At 46.0% G+C, this 22,918-nt stretch overlaps 2 protein-coding genes across 4 annotated transcripts; one reads left to right on the top strand and one right to left on the bottom strand.

Moving 5' to 3' along the window:
• Nucleotides 1-153: 153 nt before the first annotated feature.
• On the top strand, nt 154-15,635 carry fntb (farnesyltransferase, CAAX box, subunit beta). Its single transcript, XM_079753894.1, has 12 exons — nt 154-351; nt 993-1,057; nt 1,978-2,050; nt 2,336-2,427; nt 5,811-5,957; nt 6,503-6,586; nt 7,134-7,220; nt 7,532-7,661; nt 9,113-9,245; nt 14,036-14,147; nt 14,469-14,583; nt 15,011-15,635. Exons 1-12 carry the CDS (start codon nt 253-255, stop codon nt 15,161-15,163), a joined length of 1,290 nt encoding a protein of 429 aa, XP_079610020.1. The 5' UTR covers nt 154-252; the 3' UTR covers nt 15,164-15,635.
• A 409-nt stretch (nt 15,636-16,044) lies between these two features.
• Nucleotides 16,045-22,918, bottom strand: max (myc associated factor X). 3 transcript variants are annotated; one of them, XM_079753696.1, is made up of 6 exons: nt 22,781-22,918; nt 22,476-22,502; nt 18,829-18,936; nt 17,902-17,976; nt 17,563-17,704; nt 16,045-17,411 (listed from the first exon to the last, which is right to left on the bottom strand). In XM_079753696.1, the coding sequence occupies exons 1-6, from the start codon at nt 22,814-22,816 to the stop codon at nt 17,221-17,223; spliced, it is 579 nt and encodes a 192-aa protein (XP_079609822.1). In that variant the 5' UTR covers nt 22,817-22,918; the 3' UTR covers nt 16,045-17,220. The 3 variants fall into 3 exon arrangements, with proteins under 3 accessions (XP_079609822.1, XP_079609820.1, XP_079609821.1); XM_079753694.1 differs by lacking the exon at nt 17,902-17,976; XM_079753695.1 differs by lacking the exon at nt 17,902-17,976 and having other exon boundaries at nt 17,563-17,701.

The following is a 22,918-nucleotide window of genomic DNA, read 5'->3' as shown; positions in this document are numbered from 1 at the left end:
AAAGGAATCTACTATGCCTGGTTATATTCACACCCGCTGTGCATTTAGGATTGTTAGTTTGTGGTGGTCCTAAAGCGGTTTGTTCTTTCGGACTTGCCGTAGCGGATAAAGCATCCCTGCGCGCGCAGACCACGCCCACTGTTTTGTTGAGAGGAAGTGAATAGTAACGGAGAAGGCTATCAAATAAAAACTACCAACACAAACCGAAAGCGTTGTAATTTCACCAACCACGGAATTTAATTCATATCTATTATGGAAAACACGCCACCGACTTTGCGTTGCTTTAATGAACACCATTGTGCAGAGTTGTTCCCTGACGACGGAGTGGTGACAGTAACTTCAGAGGAGCAGGTGAGGCATGAGTGGGAGGATAAGCCATAACAGTGACTTAAGAGTAAGGGCTGCTGCATCGCTCACATTGATCACAACCACTTCATAGCTGTGAGGAGTAACCGACATGTCAAACACGTGTAATCCTCTGGGTATTTTGGATTAGCTCAAATAAGTGTGTGACAATAAAACAAGTGCTAGCTTACCATCGATTTCCCAGAGTAACCTTGTATGAATCGGGGTTAACAGGATTACTTAGAAAAGCAAACGATTGTTTTTCTGAACGTGAGCGGTCCACCCAGCGTGGTTCGTAGGGTAATCGCCTCCTGAGCACACTGGAGATCAAGATATTATTGGTCATTTTTGGTGGCATCACTCGATGCTGACGAAAAGCCTCAATAGCGTTGAGCCTCCGTCGATGAGATGAATTACAATCGGCAGAAGCTTTTATCAAAGGAAAACAGTCAAAGTGTACATTTGAAATGGGAGTAACTACAGAAAAGATATATGAACGACCAGGGTTCTAATTAACAACTGGAAAAAGTACCATTGCCAAATACTGACGTGATTTCTAAATGTTGGTGGTGTCACTGTTTGTTGTCAAAGCTCGTCTTGTTGTACGCTGACGTTGATGCTTTTTTTTTTTTTATTACCCCGCCCAGAAAAAAGTTGAACGCAACATTGAAGAAGTCCTAAGTGTTTACAAGCAAATGCACAGTGTACCAGAGTAAGTACTCATTGTTCTGAATGTATCGGCCTTAATTAAACCACACAACTAATTTAATATTATAGAACATGACCTATTAGTAATATGACCATAATAGTCATACTCCTAGTCAAAAGTCACAGTCAAATCTCCTGGTTGTTCCCGATCCGTTAATAGCACGTCTAATGATCAACCAACTACACTGGCCAGCCCATAATATTATTGCTTTTCCACTATTGGAAATAGATGGTGCTGTTGACTTAGCTGTTGTCATGACCACCGCTTCACACTGATTGTCTGAGTCAGTGCAAGAGCTAGAGCTATGACGCTGTGGATGATCACTGACTTGCCCGGCATTGTATAGGTAGGGTCTCATTACAGGGCTGGTAGCTCTGTGCTGCATGGAAAGGGCAGGCGACTAATAGGATCAGGGCCGAGGGGAGGGATGGAGGAGTGGTCAGCTCTCTGCATGACTCATCCCCATGAGCCGCCGTTGTGTGGTTATGATGAGCAAGTCGTTCTGCAGAAGCTAGGGAAAGTGAATGGCTTGCATTTCCCCGAAGTGTATGAAAATAGTCAAAAGTAGATCCCAAGAGAAAATTCAAAGCAATCCTTTCAGCGTTGAGGTTTTTGTACCCTAGCCAGTGTTACACAATTTACAAGGCCTTTTATTCAAATGAAATTACCTGCATTTGTCCATTCATTAGGTAGCCCATTGCCTGCATTCTGCATCTATATTTACTGCAATTTCCCCATTTAGGTTTAACAATCTCTAGTTTATTATGTGTATCATTATGGCCATGCATATGAGTAGACCTCAATCTATCAATCAACCAATTCCGAATATATGTTTGTGTCTCTCATGTCTCTATAATTATAGCTCCACACACTTGTCCCAACAGAGCCTACTCACAAACTGTCTCTCTCTCCCTAACCCTCAGGCCAACGCTTTTACGGGAACAGCACTACCAGTATCTCAAGAAAGGTTTACGTACCCTCTCCGACGCTTACGAGGTACGGCACCAAAAAGACACCATTGAATCTAGCGACTCCTACAGAAATGAATTAGCCTAGAAAGAGCGGCCCTTTTTGTTTCCCACTCTGAGCTTGGACCCTTTCTCTCTGTCTCGGACGCAGCCTCAGCCCTACCCCTTTCTGCCTCTTTTATCTCTGCTTCATCTCAGTCTACAACAATTCACTCTAATAATTCCTCTTCTGAAGCACTAGTCTGAAGCCTTTCTAAAATATGTGTGTGTGTGTGTGTGTGTGTGTGTGTGTGTGTGTGTGTGTGTGTTACAGTGTCTGGATGCTAGCAGACCATGGCTTTGCTATTGGATTCTTCACAGTCTGGAGTTGCTGGAGGAACCAATTCCTGCTGCTGTGGCTTCAGAGTAAGTGTCTCACAGACACACACAGACTTTGCATTACGCGCACATACACAGAACGTAAGGTTACTTAAGTTAACCTGGGGTAAATTAATTGAGTGCCACTGTAGGGGTCCCCCTCTTCAAGTAGGTGAGCTGTCCAGGTGACTATAACAGACATAGCTCACCAGCTATAAATACTGTGTGTCTGCATGCACTCTATTTTGCAGACTAGAGATTATGTTATTTTCTGAGTGGCCTGTTGACCTTCCTTTATATATCATGTATACCTTTTATATAAAGACCCCACCACTCAACAGCATTGCATATCTAGTCATGAGGGTGTTGTGGGGTCACGAACCAATGACGTTGCAGTCAAGTTCAATCCAAAGTAATTCCTGCAAAAGAAAGGAGGGGGGTTGGGTGACTCAGATGAGGCCACATTAGGATCTAAGGGTCAGAACAAAGGGACTGTAGTTATGGCCCCAGGCAGCGGGTGGGCCAGACGCTGTTCAGACCTGGGCTCTGCATGGCAGACAAAAGAACGGTTTGTCTTATTGTGCTGCTGTTAGCCACGCATCTCCTGAGGGCCAGGGCAGGGCTGTGTGAGCTGGAGCCTGGCTGGAGAGGGATTTGGTGGGGGGTCTCACAAATTAAATTTTGGATTGGGGTCGCAACGATCAGTTGATAAATAATGAATAAATGTTGCAGCTCAATTCAAATATTTGGATGATGGATCTTTATAAAAGGTATACTTGAGTTTTTCTTGGCTGCCTTTCAGATAAAGCAAGCACACTAATAACTTTAGACTCTTGTGATGACATTTGCTATTATTTATGACATTTTATAGCCTCTTAAATAATCTTTAGCTGCAGCCGTACTTAAAAATAATGATCTAAAGTCGGATAGTGGACATGCTCAAATCCGGGGCGCTTCACTTTCTTTCACTCCTTATTTGTTTCGGCCAATCATCAAGGGCGTGATGACAATGCAAACTCTGCAAAACTTGTTAACATGTAATAAGACACACACACACAAGTTTACCTTGCTAAACCAGTCAGCCTTTGCTCACCTGATGCGCGCGCACACACACACACACACACACACACACACACACACACACACACACACACACACACACACACACACACACACACACACACACACACACACACACACACGTTTTGCCAAGCTGGAGGTGTGGAGTCATCTTCTTTTAAAAGCCTCTACGGTTCTGTGTTACCCAGGGGGGACAGAAAGCGAGGCGAGGGCGTTTCTTTGTGTTGCGGCCAAAGAAGCATGTTCAGCCCTTAATGAGCCTCCCGCTCCCTGGGAGGGCTGAGGCTGTTCCCGGTCTCTCCCAGCCGCTCCCGGTCACTACTACCCCTAGAGAGATTCATGCCAACCTGCCGGCTGGCCAGCGCACATCCCTTTAGTACACAGTAGGCCTGCACGATAAAGCGTTATAACATCGCGATCACGAATCGCCCCTGTGTGGATTTAAGTTTTAAATGACTTTTTGTCATGGTTCATGTGTTCTATAAAAAATACATTGCGTGAGAAAAAAATCGTGGCAGAGAATCGTGATATCAATTCTAAGCTGAAAAATCCTGATTCATATTTTTCACCGAAACGTGCAGGCCTAGTACACAGGCATGTGTGCATGTGCACTCACTCGCACACACACACACACACACACAGGCACACACACACACACACACATACACACACAGCGAAATAACATGACATGTCGACAGGGTCCTCTGTGATCTGTGAGTGTTCATCCCCGTTGAGAAGGAGATGGGGGGGGGGGGGTGCTTGAGTTGGCTGGTTTTTATTGATTTGTTTTTAAGAGCACCAGGGCTGCACTAGAGGGAGTAAAGTGTGGTACAGATGGTGCGTGCTGGCGCTCTCCCACTGGCCTGCGCCAGGCGTCTGGACACACAAGTCCAGGCTGCCCACGGTGGCGGCAGCCATTCCCCTGGCCTCACCCTCTGTCTGCTCCTGCAGACTGTAGCCCTGCTGACCTGGTCTCTGCTACTGTGGATGCACACAAGCTCCTATGTGAGTGTGTGCAGTGAGTGGCTAGGCGTTTGTGTGTGTGTGTGTGTGTGTGTGTGTGTGTGTGTGTGTGTGTGTGTGTGTGTGTGTGTGTGTGTGTGTGTGTGTGTGTGTGTGTGTGTGGCTTGGAGTTTGTACGTTTTTTGTTTGCTTGTGTGTGTGTGTGTGCACAAGTGCGTGTTTGATGTCTCAGAGAAAGTTGCAAAAAGTGTCTGTGAGCCTGGCGGAAGCAAAGACTTCATGAGAATGCATGACCTTGACACATCGTGCATGCAGGTGTTGATACAGCACCTTCTGCCCCTCCTAGAGTTGCTGCTGTTGTCCAATTATCAGATACCATGGCGTTTCTGTTAATGAGCGAGAGGAGAGCTGAACTGCTCTCTCATTATCTGCACCGTAGTGTATGTGCTAAGATATGTCACCTATTATGAGCTGATATTGCATTCTCTGCATAAAGTGGGAAATGTTTTCCCACTTGCTCACTCTTGTAGTAGACTATCCTTCTTTACGTCCAATGGCGTCAAGAAACGGATCCACCTTACTGTAATGAACGTTTCAATGTCAAAACAAAATGAACACTCAATTAACCCATTTGTATGCAACATTGTATCTAGTAGATACAATGTTGCGCCGCGCAGCAGCCAGCACAAATGGGTTAAATAAATACAATAGGTTGTTGGCAGTCATGTGACACCCATGTCCCGCAAACTTCAGAGGGAGGGCAGGAAGTGAAATGGAGAATGCCGAGCAGCATTAGTCTGTTACTGTAAACCAAATGTTAAAAAAATTAAATACCTGAACCTCGTAAGGCAGAACTCATGCTACACCTGAGATCAAACGACGGCCTTTAAAAGCCTGGACGCATATCTCCTTTTCATGTGTGGCTCGGTTCCTGGATGGGGAACAAATAAACTAAAGCACAGCTAGTGTTCTCCAGGGTGAGGGTATGGACCTTCAGGGTATGCCTTTTAAGCTTTCAAGTAGAAATGCTTTCCAACCCAATGCTAAGGATGGGTTGTAACGGTAAACGAAAACATTTGCTGCTCACCTTGCTAGATAGCGTCACATCATTAAACCATTAGGGTTAAACACACATCAACCTCTAAGAAACATAGTGTTTATCTTCAATTACATGCAGTGTATTTACATCCAGTGAACACTTCCTGCACTCCATGTTCACTCCACTGGTGTGACCTTATCTGCCAACAACCTATTGGGAATATCAGCAATGTCCATTACATGGTAATGCGATACATGTCATCCAATCAGCATATTGATTTAAGCATTTGATTTCACACCACTCCTAGTAATACAGTCTCCCATTATCCCCCCCCCCCCCCCCCGTCTAGTGTGTGTCAGTTCCTGGCCCACTGCCAGAGCCCAACCGGGGGCTTCGCAGGGGGCCCCAGACAGCACGCGCACCTGGCCCCCACCTACGCCGCTGTCAACGCCCTGTGCATCATCGGGACGGAGGAGGCCTACGGCATCATAGACCGGTAGGGGTCGCAGCACCAGCACCTTACGCTATTGTCCGGGTTAATCTCCAGAACGGAGAGCCTAAGGTGAGAGGCTGGGGTGCTGATCGTCTGCACCACCAGACAGGGCGATCGCTGTGTGAGTGGTAGACACAGTGTTGTTTGTTGTTTATCCCGTTCAGAGCACTTTGCTAATCCTGAAAGATGTTTGTTTACTCAGGCAATTGCTCTGCTCGTGATAGAAAAAGTGAACTCCAAAAAGAGATGATATAAAGTACAAGTACGCATATAAACCGAAAAATACAGTCAGGATTAAACGCATGACACCTAGAAAACAGGCAAATCGACCAGCAAATATAAATAAAATACACATGGGTGTAAAACTTTATGGCACTATAACAGTTGCTTAAAGGCTGGGATATTGCACATTCAATGGAAATATGAAGTCCTGGTTCCATTGGGAATATGGGTGATAAATAGGCAATATAAACAACCTGTGCCTGGGGATTTGAATACAAATGTCCTGTATACTAATGGCACATGTCTCCCACTGTCCTGTGTTCCAGGGAGAGGCTGCTGGATTTCCTACGCTCTGTCAAGCAGCCAGATGGCTCCTTTGTGATGCATGTCGGCGGCGAGGTGGATGTCAGGTGAAGGCCTATCGCCATGGTTTCACCCGAGGGGTGCCTCTCTCTCTCTCTCTCTCTCTCTCTCTCTGTCTCTGTCTCTGTCTCTCGCTCTTGTCTCGCTCTCCTGCATCCTTTCCCTTGGCTTTCAGATTAGACTCCTCTTTCTCAGTCATCAGCAGAAACTCAATCAATACATTTCATTCATAAGATTTAGTCAATGTTTTTTATGCACACATACATTATGTTGCTAATCTATGTGTATATATACACATGCACACTTGTTTGCATAAGGTTTTGGCAGGCAGTACATTTACTGAGAAATTATCCCTTTTATTCTTATGTACAATTTGATACTTTTTTTAGTTATTTACAGTGAATTCAGAAAAAGACATGTCATTACAAAAAGCGTAAAAAAGAAAAGGTGTGAAATTGATGCTTTGGTTCTGTTCACAAGGGCGTTATAGAAACAACCTATTCAGGCATATTAGGCCAGTTCTACCGAGGGCAGTGATGTGTTTGTTGCCCCTGGGGGGGTGGGTCTCCTGACGCTGGTCCCTCCACTCCACAGGAGTGCGTACTGCGCAGCCTCCGTGGCCTCGCTCACTAACATCCTCACGCCCAAACTCTTTGAGGACACCCCGGGCTGGATCCTACGGTGAGACACGCCTTTCCTTTCAGTTGATTTATTTATTCCGCTCCCCCGGGCCGTATCCCTCTCCCAGCCTTGTCTTGTCCGTAGTCCCTCTACAGTCCCATCACCTCTTCCTTTGGACTTGTTTTTACCGTTAGTGTTCGTTCTTAATATGTTAGTGGGTGTTCCTGCTCTTGACTCCCTCAGCACCAATAAACATGGTGCTGTGAAGGTCAAAATAAATAATCTTTACCAAACACCCCCCCCCCCCCCTCTCCGGCCCCTGCTGACACCATGTTTCAGCAATGAGCTTTTAACGCTGCTTCCTTCCGCAGGTGTCAGAATTGGGAGGGCGGACTGGGGGGTGTTCCTGGCCTGGAGGCCCACGGCGGCTACACCTTCTGTGGCACAGCGGCCATGGTCATCCTGGGCAAGGAGCATATGCTGGATCTGAAAGCCCTGCTGGTGAGCCCTCACCTGGCTCCACCACTCCCTGAACATGCAGCAATATGACCCTGATTCATTTGGGTTGATTTGGGTTGCATCGCAATCCAAAAATGTAGTGCACCTGTGTTTATTTAGACGTTATACCTTTCACGCGTACAACACGAATAACGCGCTGACTCTGTTTACCCAGCGCCTACTGGGGAAGCGAACCTCATTCCCATTCCAGATCGAAACCTGGCTAAAGCTCCATGCGGCCTTATCTGACGTTGATTTCCTCAACGTCAGATGATATTGATAACGCCGTTTGGAGAAGAGGGGTGGGGGTTCAAATCCTCCTCTAATATCCTGTTTTAACGTGGAATATTGTGTGATATTACGGTAGCAAGAATGCTGCTTCTCTGTGGTGCTCTTTAACAGATGGTCCAGGGCTGAAGCCAAGGCAAAAACCCTGCAAAGGTGATACCATCACAAAAATAACCCTGCGCCCCACAGCAGACCCTATCTCTGAACAGGACACAAGACTGAAACACACCTAGCGTTTTTTAAGGCTTCCTGATGCATTGACCAAGGGAACATGTCAAAACGAGGGAGCTTGAGCCACAGCATTAGCGATTTATAAGACATAAAATGTCTTAAAAATAATGGAGTCCATCTTCCATCGTGTGAGGGATAATCCTTTTAAACATCTTTCACCTCTTCAGATTCAAAGTGGATGAACCTCTTTGTTCCCAGCATCTGTAATCCACCTTTATCCACGTAGAGCCTCTGTGCGCAGAACTGCCGAAGGCGTCCACACTCTAACCAGGTCTGTTTCAGCCCTGGGCAGGGTTGACGGCAGTGAGGGGTGCGTGTCCTGACAGTGGACCCATGGCATTTAATCATCTAAAATATTATCATTTGTGCCTGGCATTAGACTGGAGCCCAGCTGGTTTAAAATCATATTTCATGCTCAACCAATCTATGCCATGCGGAGTGGAATGGGAGCCAATTAGTGGTTTCCATAGCAACAAAAAAAGGATTCAGCCGGCCCTCATTCACCGTCCTCGGCTTCAGACTTCACGCTCTCGACTCTGCGATTGTACTGACCGTCCCCTCTGGCTCCTTTCTTCCTATCAGCCATGTCCCACTTAGTCCTTTGGTCTGCGTTTGCATGTTGCATTACAAAAACAAGGCTAGCTGTATTTCAGTAAAATAAAAAATATATATATTTCTTTATTTATATTTTCCCCACATAACCGGTCGTGCCAACAGCAAGTTGATCTTCAGAGGAAAGCCAATTTTTCTTTCAAATCCATGAACCTAGATAACGAACCACTTCACCAGCAGGTGACCAGTATCCACATGCGTCAATAAGTAGTTCTGCGTGCAGTAGCGCGGGGTTAACCCAGAGGGGGAGGCGTCTCATGGGCTTTGGTTCTCCTCTAAAGGGGATGTCTCTGAGGGTGTTGTGCGCCGTTGTTCCCCTGCAGCGGTGGACGGTCAGCAGACAGATGCGCTACGAGGGAGGCTTCCAGGGCCGCTGTAACAAGCTGGTGGACGGCTGCTACTCCTTCTGGCAGGCGGGGCTCCTGCCCCTGCTGCACCGGGCCTTCTTCAGAGACGGTAGGGGCCGCCCCCCACACTGGGACACACACAAACGCACGCAGACGCGCACGCACGCACGCCAACCACAGGCACGCACGCCAACCACACACACGCACGCGCAGATACACACAAACACGCGGAGATAAGCACAGACAAGCGCAGATACACACGTACGTAGACACACACACCCACACACACAGGAGATCACTTCCAAGTCTTGCGTCCTAGTCGCTCTTTTATTAACGGAGCTCTTTAATCTCGTGGAGTGCCTCAGAGGGTTTCAAGTGTAAACATGTTTTTCTGTTGTGTCCCCGTTTAAAGTTGGCTGGGATTTCTGTTGATTTTGCTTGATAGAAGAATTCCTCGTGGGGCGACAAATGCAGATTAAAAGATACGGGCAGGAGCTCAATCACACCCATGACAGGGTATGAAAGGGAATGTTTTTTCTTTGAAAACCGTGCAAACACCAAAAAGAAAGTAAAGGTATTCTGCACAGATTAAAAACCTTGTCAAGATCAAGCCTTGGCTCCTACATTGACTGCAGATAGCGGCGTTCACTGTAGGGAACTAAGACACAGTGGTGATGCAACAGTTCGCTAACACATGTACGTGGCCTATATCTTTATTTGGCAACCATACGGCAAGCTTTACACAACTCTTGGGTGTTGTGTAAAGGTTGCCGAGATGTCTGGCCTCAAACAAACCAAAACAAACTGTTGAGATGAGCCACGTTCAGGGTTTCTCAAGGACTGTGGCGAGATGCGTTTGGTTTCATCAGACCCAAATTGCTGTTGTGATGAAACCCAGATTTAGTCAGAGTCCATACCTCCCTGCGTCAGGATGCCCGTGAGCGGCGTCCTAGAGGTAGACCATCGGAGACCAGCACCAGGACTCTGGTCTCATGAGACCAGGACGCTGGTCTCATAAGACGGCGCAAACTAGGTCAAACTAGGACAACAAAGAAAACTGGTTTGCACCAGTAAAGCCAAAGCATTATCCAAGTGACCAGAATAAAAGGTCAGGGGCGATGAGTGTGCGAGTCTGAGATCCTCATTGAAAAGCAGGGCATCGTTCTGCTGAGAGCAGTCCATCAAAATCCACTACATAATTTCAGCTCTCAGCATACATACTTTGAGTTAGATGGCGATACTGATAATTAGTTGTCATAAAGTACAGCAATTTATCAAGACATTTTCAAGAGTTTCCCCTCATGAGCAGCGGCGGCTGGTGAATTTTATTTTAGGGGGGGCTAAAAGTTTGTAAACCAAACCCCCTGTAGGGGGACTGGGGGCATCCTTCCCCCGAAGATTGGTGATTTTCACAGACAAACTAAGCATTCTGGTGCATTCTGACAAAATAATAAAGACAAAAGAGAACATTTCCTTACAAAGACGAATGGAGCCGGGGAACTAAGTTTTAACTTAATTTATTTGCCTTGTAGAATTCAGCAAGATTAAAAGTGCAAATACATCAATAATAATTGGGAATTATACACGAGAGAGAATGTGATTCTAAAATGGGTGAGTTACGGCCAACCTATTGTGTTGGTAACTTCACTCATAAATCTATCTACAGTCAAGTATGCATTTAGACAAATACGATAAAATATCAATATAATATGTGCAACCTTTTATGCGTGGTTGTTCAAGACACACTGAAGGCATGATGCCACCATAGGTTTGCAGAGAACTATATACAATATACACACTGAAGGCATGATGCCACCATAGGTTTGCAGAGAACTATATACAATCTACACTTGAAAGGGGTGGGGTGGTGGTGTGGGGTTGTGAGGGCCGCTGTAAGCCAGTGTCCATCCTCACGGGAAGGGGGGGTGGGGGAGTGAGAGACAGAGAGACAGAGACAGAGAGAGTGTTAGAAATTAGACGTGTTCGCACTGTAACGACTGCCAACTGCACTGCTTTTATCACAAACATGAAGCAAGCATCATGTCCCGAATAACTTCAATATCAGGCCTCGAATCACAACAAATAGAATGCAGGGAGACAGCAGGCAATGGAGAAACGAAATGATTTTCCAAAATCACATCCGAGGTACAGTCCAGAGACACAGCACCAAGTTACAGCAATTAATAATGCTCTATAAACAATTAGATAAGTAGGCTACAAACATGTTCTGATGGCAAAAGTTTCTCACACACACACACACACACACACACACACACACACACACACACACACACACACACACACACACAAACAAAACGTGTTCGCACTGTAACGACTGCCAACTGCACTGTTTTTATCACAAACATTATGAAGCAAGCATCAATTCCCGAATACAATCAATATCAGGGCAGCTCTGGCCTACCTTATTTGAAGAGAAGCTCACATCGACGGCCTTTCTGAGTCGCAACCAGGTTAATCACCATGTCATTGAAGTCCGGTGATTTTTGGATGAGGTCCCGCTCAACAGACAGCATCGCTAGGGCGTTAAGCCCATCTTGTCCCGTGGCACTTCGGAGAAATGTTTCGATCCTCTTCAGTGTACTGGTGCACCTCTCTTGACTCTGCCGATGACACAGGGGTTGCAACTCGTTTGGGCTAGTCTTAGACGTGTACTTGGCAACATGTGCGTTTGACAGGTGATCTGCTAACTGGCTGTCTTAAAAAAAAAAGAGAACTGGTCAACGAAGTCCAAAAACACGGCCCGCTGGAGTGAAGTTGCCGGTTCCTCAGAGCCCCTGAGAGCTAGCTCGTGCGCCCCACAGAACCTAATGGAGTCCACAATCAGTGACAGCGAATGTCTGTTTTTCTTCACCTGCTCGTTGTGTCTCTGTGTACGGAGATGCGGTGGCCGTCATCCAGCTGACAGGCAATATTTACTTTGCCCAACATTGAAAGCTTCACAGTTTCCAATGTGAGTTGCACTGCATTCGTGTTTCTTTACTTTACAGGACACATGTTTTAAATCCGCAACCCCTTGTTGGGTTCAAGCTGTGTCTCCTCCGAACAGCACGCAAGGGAAACGGAAGAGAGCGCTCCTAGCTAAGCTAGCCGTTAGCCAGTCTTTCCTTTCGAACCAAGAGGTGCAAAATGAACGATTTTGTCGCGTGTCATTTTGTTTTATCTGAACATCGTTTGGCCGATGTGCCCCCTCTTTATTTCTTTTTTTTCTTCTAAAGACATCAACAGAAACGGATGAGTCAGTAGATAGTCCACTTTGTTAGGTAAATTAGCGCTCGCCATTGTGGTCAGGTTTTTTTTTCACTTTTTTCTCCCGCCTCTTACAGGGACCGTCACCAGTGAGAGTCACTGTCTCTGTTGGTCTGGGCTATATTAATTTAGCCCAAATGGTCTCTAAATCAAGGGGGTATGTCATAACACCTGTCGATCACGATTGGACGACACCGATTGGATGCTGATTTTCTTAAGCCCACACAACATATCTATATGTATCCCCATGCGTTTTTGTGATTATTTGGTGCTGTTGCTTCTCCGTTGCACCAAAATCAACCAATTCTAAGTTGAGGTAATTATTATCTTTTAATATTTTCATTAATTTAATAGTGTTCTCATGTTTATTCTAAAAGATAGGGAGGGCTTAGCCCCACTAGCCCATTGATACCAGCCGTCCCTGCTCATGAGTATACTTGACTTGCCTCAGAAAGGACATGACATCTGTCAACCAGCGGGACATAAGTGGGCCCTTAGGCAACTTCCAGCGTAGTAAGAGGCGACGGCTTGCTAATAAAGATGAAGAAATCTGACATTGAATGACGCCCCTTCAGTAGAAGCTCCACATACAGCCGAGTGTGGCCAAGCAAGAAATTTTATTGGAAGTATGTCGGAGCTAATAGTGAGGTTACACTTCCAGGAGCTGTACGTGACCGGACATGAAAAGAAGGTTTGACATTGGTCGCACTCGTCATCCTTGTTTGGGAACGTTTCAGACGGCTCATTCTTGGATTAGTGAACGGCTGCACAGCGCTACAGATTGTATTGGCCCAAGTCCGGTACAGACCGGGCTTGTAGGCATTCTTTCTTCTGCCATGTCCCACCACTCCTCAGCAAAGTCCGCTCTGACTCAAGCTCCATTGTTGGTTTAGTATTTTTTATAGCAGTCTTCACTGAGAGATAATAGTTAATTATAGATCCTTGAGATTAAGGATTTATGACAGGGATTTAACCCAATGCAATCTTCCCAGGGCTGTCCACTAAATGTCTGACTTGGAAATGACGAAAAAGATGAGATGCAGGCGATATTTTGTGGATAACTCTAACGTTATGAAATGCGAATCTCATCAATTCGAATTTTAATACCTCTGCTGTGTAAATTAGAGAAAGTAGGGAGAAAACAAAAGATGTCTTAATTAAAGGTGCTAAAGTGGAGGCAGATAGACATTTTAATTGGCGCATAAACTGATACCGACTGATTATTAAAGCTGTGAGAGACGAAGTCTAGGTTGGCGCCTCCAATCTGCACCACAGGGAGTCCAACGCCCCAATTCAAAGGCATCTTTATGAATCAGGGTTGACCATAGTATAGCTGGATGTTGCGCCGGGCAAATCGACCATTAAATTGGCATCTTTTAAGTAATGACTTGGATTTCCTAGGGGTATTACCACCAAGAGGAACCTGTAGCTATGGAATAAAAAATAAAAAAAATTGGGCAGAAAAATTGGGATACATTGAAGTAAGTAGAAACACTTTAACCTGAGATGAGAAAATCTATTCAGATTTGTATGAGAAGGTTTTTATTGTGGTGTGTATTTAAGCGACGCCAGCCGAGCCATTGGTCATGAGTCTGGGGTTGATCTTGCCCCCCGCCCTCCCCCTGTGTGCAGGTGAGTCTGAGCTGAGTCTGCAGAGGTGGATGTTCGAGCAGCAGGCCCTGCAGGAGTACATCCTCCTGTGCTGCCAGAACCCGGCCGGAGGGCTCCTGGACAAACCTGGCAAGTCAGTACCCGCCGCCATCTGGACCACACCACAAAGACACACACACACACACACAGAAACCCAAGGCCTGGGGATTATTTGTTTTGCGACCATGCTGCTTTATCTCTCCCCAATGTTCTGCTCTTCTCCCCGTTGGGAGAGAATTACCATGGAATTGATGGATCCAAAAGTGTTCGATGAAATATTAAGTGAAAGACTGAGCATTTGCTAAGGTCTTGATGGTTTTGCTCTTATTGTCTTTTTGTTTTTGTCTTTTTAAGAAAAATAATGCATGTCCCCAGAGGTTTGTTGCATACTCAATAAATATCTCGCTCCCTCTAGGTCCAGAGATTTCTACCACACCTGTTACTGTTTGAGTGGCCTCTCCATAGCACAGCACTTTGGCAACATGGACCTCCACCGCGAGTTCATCCTGGGAAAGGAGGAGAACCGCCTGGTGAGGCACCGTGGAGCTTTGGGTTGGGGCTGGTCGTAAACGTTGACACATAACTGCAGAATACTTCCGTAGAAATATGAAAGAGTGATGACGTTGCTGTTGGCGACATTGTTGCATCAAAGAAATGTGAGACGGGCAGACAACCAAATATATCTGGTTGAGAAATGATGAGTCAACTCTGTAGCGTAAACATATCATGACACCAGTTTTCTAGCGACCAGTGGCTCTGCTTTGCATTGTATGCCTGTAATACTCTTTAGCTTCATTTGATGTGAATATAGGATTTAATATGGCTGTTATTTATGGCTGACCAACTAATAAGACGAGCCTACATTGCACCGATCAACTTTTACTAATGTGGAACCTATTTCAAACCTAACTGATTACGTTGCAAACGTTTTTTCCTCAACTTATCCTGGGTTCCAAGGCGCCCACCCACCCAGTGTACAACATCTGCCCAGAGAAGGTGGCCGCGGCTCTGCAGCACTTCCACCAGCTGCCCGTGTCTGGCCAGAGCTCCAGCCCCTCCTCCGGCAGCCACCAACAACCGGCAGCCGCCGCCGACGGGGAGCTGTCGTAGGGCCCCACGGAGCCTCGAGCGGGCGTCAACGGTGGAGGCGAGCTCCACCTGTCCTCACCCTGCAGGCGGTCTCCCAGTAGATGTGGACAGACCTTAGCACCACGAAGGCAGACTGTGGTGCCGCAACGGACATATGGGGCTGGGGATTTTAGTGGGGGGTCGGGGGTTAGGACTGGCTGGAATAAAAGATGAGGGGTTTGGTGGGACGTCTTTGCGTTTCACCGAGTTATTGCTAGCCCTGTTGCTTTGTTTTCTGAACGTCACGCGCTCTAGACGGGTGAAAGTGAGGCTATACGAAGGGTCTTGTGATGGCACGTAACAAAGTTCACGGAAGACGGCGCTTTCGACGTCATTAGACATGAGGTGTGAAATGTATGCTCAGTAACTATTAATAGCTAATGTAGTGAACTGTGACGTGGAGATTCGGCTGGACACTGCATCACGGCTATTCTAAAAATAAAATCCCCATGCAAAACCCTAATGAGGTGAGAATGTTCTTCCTGTCCTGTGAAGTCTTCCTGACCTCGGGGAGAATGAGCGACACACCTCTTCATGAACGCTTCTGGGGCTCCACTTTCGTTGGAGGGATGTGTGCGGGTGTTGAGTGTTAGATATTATAAAATTATAGACTACAATGGTCTTAATTTAGAAACCATCGATAAGCTATAACCATATATGTCTGGAGGCTATTGCAGGTTGAGTGAAGTTGTTCGTAGTGCACAGCGAAAGACGCTCAAATTCTGAGTTTGCTTGTTGCATGGATGGATAGAATAAACTGATTGAAAGGGCGAAAAGTCAAGTTTCATAGTCACTTAAGGTCTCAAATTGGGTTGCACTAGATCACGGACATGGTGAATGAAATAAATACAAAGTTAACGGATAAAATAGTTTATTTCAGTCTTATAGTTAAGGTACACCTCAACTTGCAAGACAATTGTTGGCAGTATGTACAACATACCTGTATCTTCCATGGAATGGAACAAAGACCTTTTAACAATAATTATATCCTACATTGAACTTAAAGGAAATGATATATACACACATTTCCTAGACACGCAGAAACAGCTTGCTAGTTGTCCTTGATGAAAAGGAGAGGGGGGGGGGGGGTGTCAGCAACATTGAATGTATAACTAAAGCACGACACGTCAACTTAATTTGCCTTCTTTCCTTGATCTGGAAAACAAAGGGAGCTACCTTTTGACAATAAATTTCTAGATCATACATTTAATGAAAACTACATGTGACCTTTTCCCATGATTTTATGAGAATACTACAAAATGCATAACATACTTTACTTGAAAAAGACCCAATCATTGCTTTTTATATAAAACGTAGACGCCTAATGTATTCAGCCACCTAAAATTCGTTCACTAGATCAAACTAAAGGACCATACAAGCTCTTAAGAGTTCCTTGCTCTTTTTCCAAAACATCAATTTAAAATTTATTTGACATGTTGAACATGTCCAAATGGGGAACAATCCGCATCCAATGGGCCTGAGGTCGGCGTTATCAGTTCATATTCTCTAAAGTGGAAAATTAGGCAACAATTCTTCGCCCAAAAGAAAATACCTAGGACATTTCATCTAGGTGTGCGTAAATAAATTCAATGACATTCTTAGCAAGAACATTAAACGAAATGAAAGAAATAAACATATTTATTAATATAGCAGTGCTTGGAGGAGGTCACCTGCCCTCTCCCTCACCCGCAGAACCCAGGAGACGGGACCGTAGAGGGTACAAAAAGCATCAAGTCTGTAAGAAGCCAAGCTGCCTCATATTTGGGTTTGTTGTTGGTTTCTGGTCGTATTTTCTGGTAGAGGGATTTGCTGGACACGTCAAAAGAGAGACTAACCTAGGGAGACGTTCTGGCCGCAGGTTAACAGTTAACGTTTAGTTAACTAGTGGCCAGGACCCCGACCCTTTCCAAATACTAATTGATTGCAGAGAAAACTGAGCACTTTTGGGGGAGCCTCTGGTGCAGGCCCAGCCAGAGAGGGCTGGCTGGGGTGGGGGGGGATTGAGAGAGGGGTGGGGTGGAGTGCGTCTCGTGGCCCTCTTAGCTGTCCTCGCTGCGGAGCTTCTTGCGGCTGGGATGCTCCTCGGCCTCCGACTCGGAGCTGGAGTCGGAGCCTCCGTCGAAGGCCGACACGGCGCTGCCCTTGGGGTTGGTGTACAGGCTGCTGTCGGGGGACGAGTAGCTGGCCTGCTGGAGCTGCGTGGAGCCCTTCACTTTCTCCAGTGCGCGCACTGCGCACAAACACACGACGAGAGAACACACCACATAAAGGGTTATGTGTGATAAAGTGCACCCACACAAGGGACATGCAGTGATGCTGGAGGAGAGTGGTTCTGGGTGTGGGGGGCCGCAGAGGGTTGTGTGTGTGTCCCATGCTCTTACCTTGCTGCTCCAGCAGTGCGTTCTGCTTCTTCAGGTCGTCGATGTCCTGCTGGTGCGTGTGGTTTTTCCGCCTCATGTACTGGATATACTCTGTAGCTTTGTCTAGGATTTGGGCTCGAGACGCCTGCTTGATAGACTGCTGCTGGTGGGAAATGAAAAAAATAAAGCGGGGCCGCAAGGGTACAGTGTCTTTATCACATCGCTTACACACATGCCCACTGCATTCGTCTCTCACACGCCGCTCTAACGCTGGGGGGGATGACTGCAGGGAATCTACCAATGACTTTACACGGGTCCATTTACACACAACGTGGTACCCTGTCAAGAGTATTTAAGCACCTCTGTGTGGAGATGGGGAAGCTGGGTCCTATTGCCTCCCTGGCCATGGGCCACTGGAGCGTTCAGCTCCTCGCACTAAACCAAACAGAGATGGTTACTACAGTCATGTGTGGCTCCTCTCTTAACCACCAGCTGGAAAGGGAACATCTTGATTAGATGGCCCTTAAAAAAAACAACAAACAACAGGGTGTGGTGGGGTGCCAACCAACACAGATCAGCCTCCTAGCCTTTATGCTTTGAGCGCCTTCTTGACCCGAACCCGTCACAATAAACACTTAAACCTTCAGGAATGACCATAGCACACGGTCATCTTTCATAATTACAACTGCCACATTCAAACCATGGCAAGTGACACCAGGGGGGTACAAATCTGAACCCAAAGACAGAATATATTGCAATGGCCCACACGCTGCTAATGGAGCCGTTATCCAAGCAGACATCTTTATGCTGCATTCCCCACTAAAACATTAATCACATAGAATTGTATATTAGACATCACTGTAGGGGTGGGGCGGCCCGGCCTCCGAAATACTCCACGTCTGGGATGTCGAGACAGGAAAGGAAAAACTAATTTCTACAAGATGAGTCTGTTTGGAGTAAATCCAGACAGCGTCCCAGTCTAGCTACTGCTCCAGCATCTATGCCCTGCCTCTGGCCTCCACTAAGGACAAACACAGCCTTCCACATTCATCAGGACACGCACACATGTTAAAACACAACATATGGCTCACCAAACAGTTACATATTTCTTAATACGTACATACTTTTCATAATATTAAACTTGTTAACATTGTAAACAAGATAAAAAAAGGTTTTCCACGAACCAACACCCTTGACCCCTTCCCACCCACCAACCCACTTCCCTTTGAGGAGGGGGCTGCAGGGAGGCCTGCAGGCCCCCCGACCACAGGCCAGGCCTCCACCAACCTTTTCCCCTTGCAGTGCAGGCACGGAGTCCCGCAGGCTGTGGAAGCTGTCCTTGATGTGGTCCCTGCGCTTGCGCTCCAGTGCATTGTGGTGCGCCCGCTTGTCAGCCTGCGGAGCACAGAGAGAGCGTCACCAGGGCCTGGGACGGGGCCAGCGGTACAAGGACCAGAGTGGCCATGGGAGAGAGAGGGAGAGAGAGAGAGAGAGAGAGACAGAGGGTCCGGGGCATGTTGAGCCAAGTTAGGAGCTGCATGCGCCTCCCGCCCAAGGGGACCCCAGCCCCTCCGGTAGACTATAGAAAACATTCTGCTTTGATCTCTGCTCATCGCGTTTAAAAAAAGGACCATACTGGTATAATGTATTCATGCGCACAATGCACAGACTAAGCCAATATGTTCACTGCCATTCATGCAGAAAATTTGTAGGGACGACACCACACTCTGCAAGAACATTACAGCACACAGGTAATCCTTCCACGCAACAAAACAAAATGCGCCCTTCGCAGTAATATCTGATGACAATGAAACTAACCTGACTCCTACTCATGAACACAAAAAGGTACACTGGTGTTATCCTTTAAAATGGTGTCAACAGTGAGATTTGCTGAAAACATAAGCGGCCTTAGCATTTTCATAAAAATAGAATTAAACAACTGGAGATAAATATGGGGGTATATCTATAGCTTAATGGATTGTGGAACTATTGTTCCTATCCCACCACAACCCACACGGACACCTCCAGGCCAACCCACAGTGGGAGGGATGTTCATCAGATGTGTAAATCGTCAAGTTTTAACCCTTTTTCCCTATTCCCCAGTATTAAAAAAGCCCAGACAAAATGCAGTAAGACAGGTACAGACAATGAACTCAGACATTTGCATCCAGTAAGATTGTTGTGCGGAACAAGATGGACGCCCTGGTCGCATAACTGAAGCCTGGCCAGCAATTTTCCCCATTAGAGGTTCAACCTGTTCCTAGTCATAACCTGTACGCAGATTGGGACCCGACTAATGAATGACGTTATGACGGTCGTCCTGGCCACCAGATAACCCCACTCATCATGCTGTTAACACTTGTCTAATGAGAAAACGCCCGGACTAAACACGAAGAGGCAGAAAGAAAACAATGCAGCCAAGTCACGCCCTAGTCACACGACATGGCAGGAGTCACATGCACATCACACCGTGACTCACTGGCTCGTGTGATCAAAAATGAAAACAAAACCACCTGTTGGACGGCACGCAGTATAGGACGCTGCCGCCGGATCACTCAGTAACAGACACCTTGATAGTAAGCCACGACACACGTCATGTGTGACTCAATATCCAGACTTGTAAGCAATAGACAAACGTGTTACTCAGAAACCAGAGTGAAGAGGAACGTCGCTGAATCAATAAAGGATGGAACAAAATATAAAGAGCACTTCAAAATATACGTGTCTCTTCTATGTTTGGAAATCCTGCAGCAAATTAAGTGTGGATTGAAAAAGGGTAGGCATTGGTTCAAGGGTTTTCAGAGCATTTACAGAATCAACAACTTGGATTACATCACAGGCACAATTGTGGCAGCACCATTAGTTCCATGGAGGTTGGGTAAACCCCAAATATCTTTTTCAAGTGTGTTATTTTGGGTGCAAAACAGGGGAAATTGTATGTAATAAACGAGGGGTCTGCTATCTCAGGCAGAAAATGCTTTTCAAGAGTGGCAGTTTTTAGGTTAGGTCCTGTAGGGATGTAATGAGCAGAACCTTTTACATGGCCTCTAACCCCAAAGTCCACCGCAGTAGGCTGTGAAAAATGAGAGTTTAAAATAAGCGTTGGAGATGTATCTCATGCTGGTTCGATTTTTGACTTTGCAATAATTGTAATTATGGAGAGCCATTTTGCAAGGTAATTCCCTGACAAACCAACAGACCGTTCTTGTATTCTCGGCTGACTAACCAGTGGCACTAAAGCCACTATGTCCAGTGGCATTAATAGCTTGTTCTTCAGGGTATTAGCCCTCAAGGGTAGGCCCTGCTTGTTACTAACTTGGTTGCGGGCAGGCTATGGTACATATGGTTCTATAGAAACATCCAACAGGTCCCTTAGGACTAGGTATCCAGTTTCCAGGGTGTGCCCATGATGGCACCTCCATCATAAAGCAGGAAAGGTCTCGCAGGCCACCTCAGAGATGACACGCAAACAAGGCCGCTTCCTCCATGCCGTTCATACCTGACTGGTTGGGCTACATAACAACCCCAGCCTTGGTGATAGTTAATGCTTGGTGGCCAAACACTGTGCCACACCTTGGCGAAACAAAGCTACCCCATCACATGTGATCAGGAGAGGCACAGAGACATTGTCTTTATATAAAAACCAGGAACGGCAGGCCACCAACTACTACTTCTACAAAGTAATGCAGCAGTAGTCCTTCATGAAAAACAAAGAACACCTAGCAATAATTCTAACAAGCAACGTGTTCCCTCATTGCTAGACAGCTATTTTATTTCCAGTAAGCTGTCATCACCAGTAACAGAGTATTTGTTTCAATTCAGATACGGCATAATCCTTACTTTGGATACGTATTTATGATGCATCTGTGCTCTTCCTTTATCATGTCTCATAAGGAACTAAACAGAAACTAATCTACTGATAAGATAAATAGTTTCCAACGGCATGTAGTGCTGAATGACATTAATGTAAATCATCATAATTTTAACTTGAAGTGTCAATGGTAGAATTTTTTTTTATATTACGTCCTAAGGAAGCATTGGATTTTAAAGTGGGATTGTCTTTACATGTATACTATAACTGACATCTAAAAAACTTAAAAGCAGGTACTGTGCGTTGACATTTTGGCAGCATGCTCAGAGATGATACGACTGTGCTTCTCTGCCCATGTCGTGTTGGGTGTTTTTCCCTCGCCCGTATGGGATGCGGCTACGTCATTATTTTGCTTGCCAGCACTCAATGGTCTGTCGAGAGAAGATGGCTCTAATCACTGGCTGCAACATAAGAAAACATCCCGCAGCATCCTTCCTGACACTCAAACTGCGCCGAGATGGAAGGGCAACGTTAACGCTACGTGCTCCGACAATCCTAACCCCAATACTGTCGACTGATTATGAACGTGCTCAGTGGTGACTCCTTCGTGAGATGACCTCAATGCAAATGTTATCGCGAGTGGTATCCCCCAGTGATCACAACGAAAAGGCGTTCGGGATCGCTTATCAAGTACAGTACGCTTTGTGATGCATTTCAAAAGCAATACAGCTATTCAACCAGGATAAGGCTTTGGTCTAAATATAGATGTCGTCTCAACAACTCCCTATGGCTGCATGCACACAGGATAGGGATGCCCTGCGCTGCACTAATGCACGCTTCACACGGCAAACCAATCGCTACCCTATCATAAATACATAAGCAAGCCTCACTAGTTCCGTGCTATCGACAACTAAGCGTGGTGTGCATCGACGGGCAATATCTAAACGGTGTGACTCAAGTGGCATCTCCTGTAAACCGTAACGTCTCGCACTGAACGATAACAAGTTTTCGAGCGCAAATTTAACATCTGATGAATTTTAAAAAGGGCAGAAAGGAAAAAGGTAGAATGAGAGAGACTAGGAGAAGATAAGACACGGGGACTAGTATCCCCTTTGGTACGCACCACACCGTGATACCTCGGGGAGTCTTCCTGCAAAGAAACAGAACAAAAAGTGCAATTGTAGACACTGTAAAAATTAAATGGACCCTAAGTCTTATGTCTATGATCGTGTTTTTAATAGTATAGCAATTTCGGGAAACCGACTGAGTTCGAAAGCCGTTATTTCCGATAAAAAAACATCTTACTGACAACCACATTAGAGTCACTCAGGGAAACCAAGCTAGCCTGTTTACGACTAGCTAACCAGTGCTAACCAGCTATATGAGCCACTCAGACATGAAAAAAACACAATAAATCACTATACTCACGTCGCTATCGACCTCGATATCATCGTTATCGCTCATCCTTGGCCGAATTGCCCTCTTTCAAAAGAACGGGCCACTCAAAAACAACATGAATCAAATAAAACTCGAGGCAAACGCTCAAACACACCAGCCTTCCACAAG

Source organism: Pollachius pollachius (genome assembly GCF_949987615.1).
Source record: "Pollachius pollachius genome assembly, chromosome: 16".
Classification (NCBI taxonomy): domain Eukaryota; kingdom Metazoa; phylum Chordata; class Actinopteri; order Gadiformes; family Gadidae; genus Pollachius; species Pollachius pollachius.
This window is presented reverse-complemented; position numbering and strand designations above follow the sequence as displayed.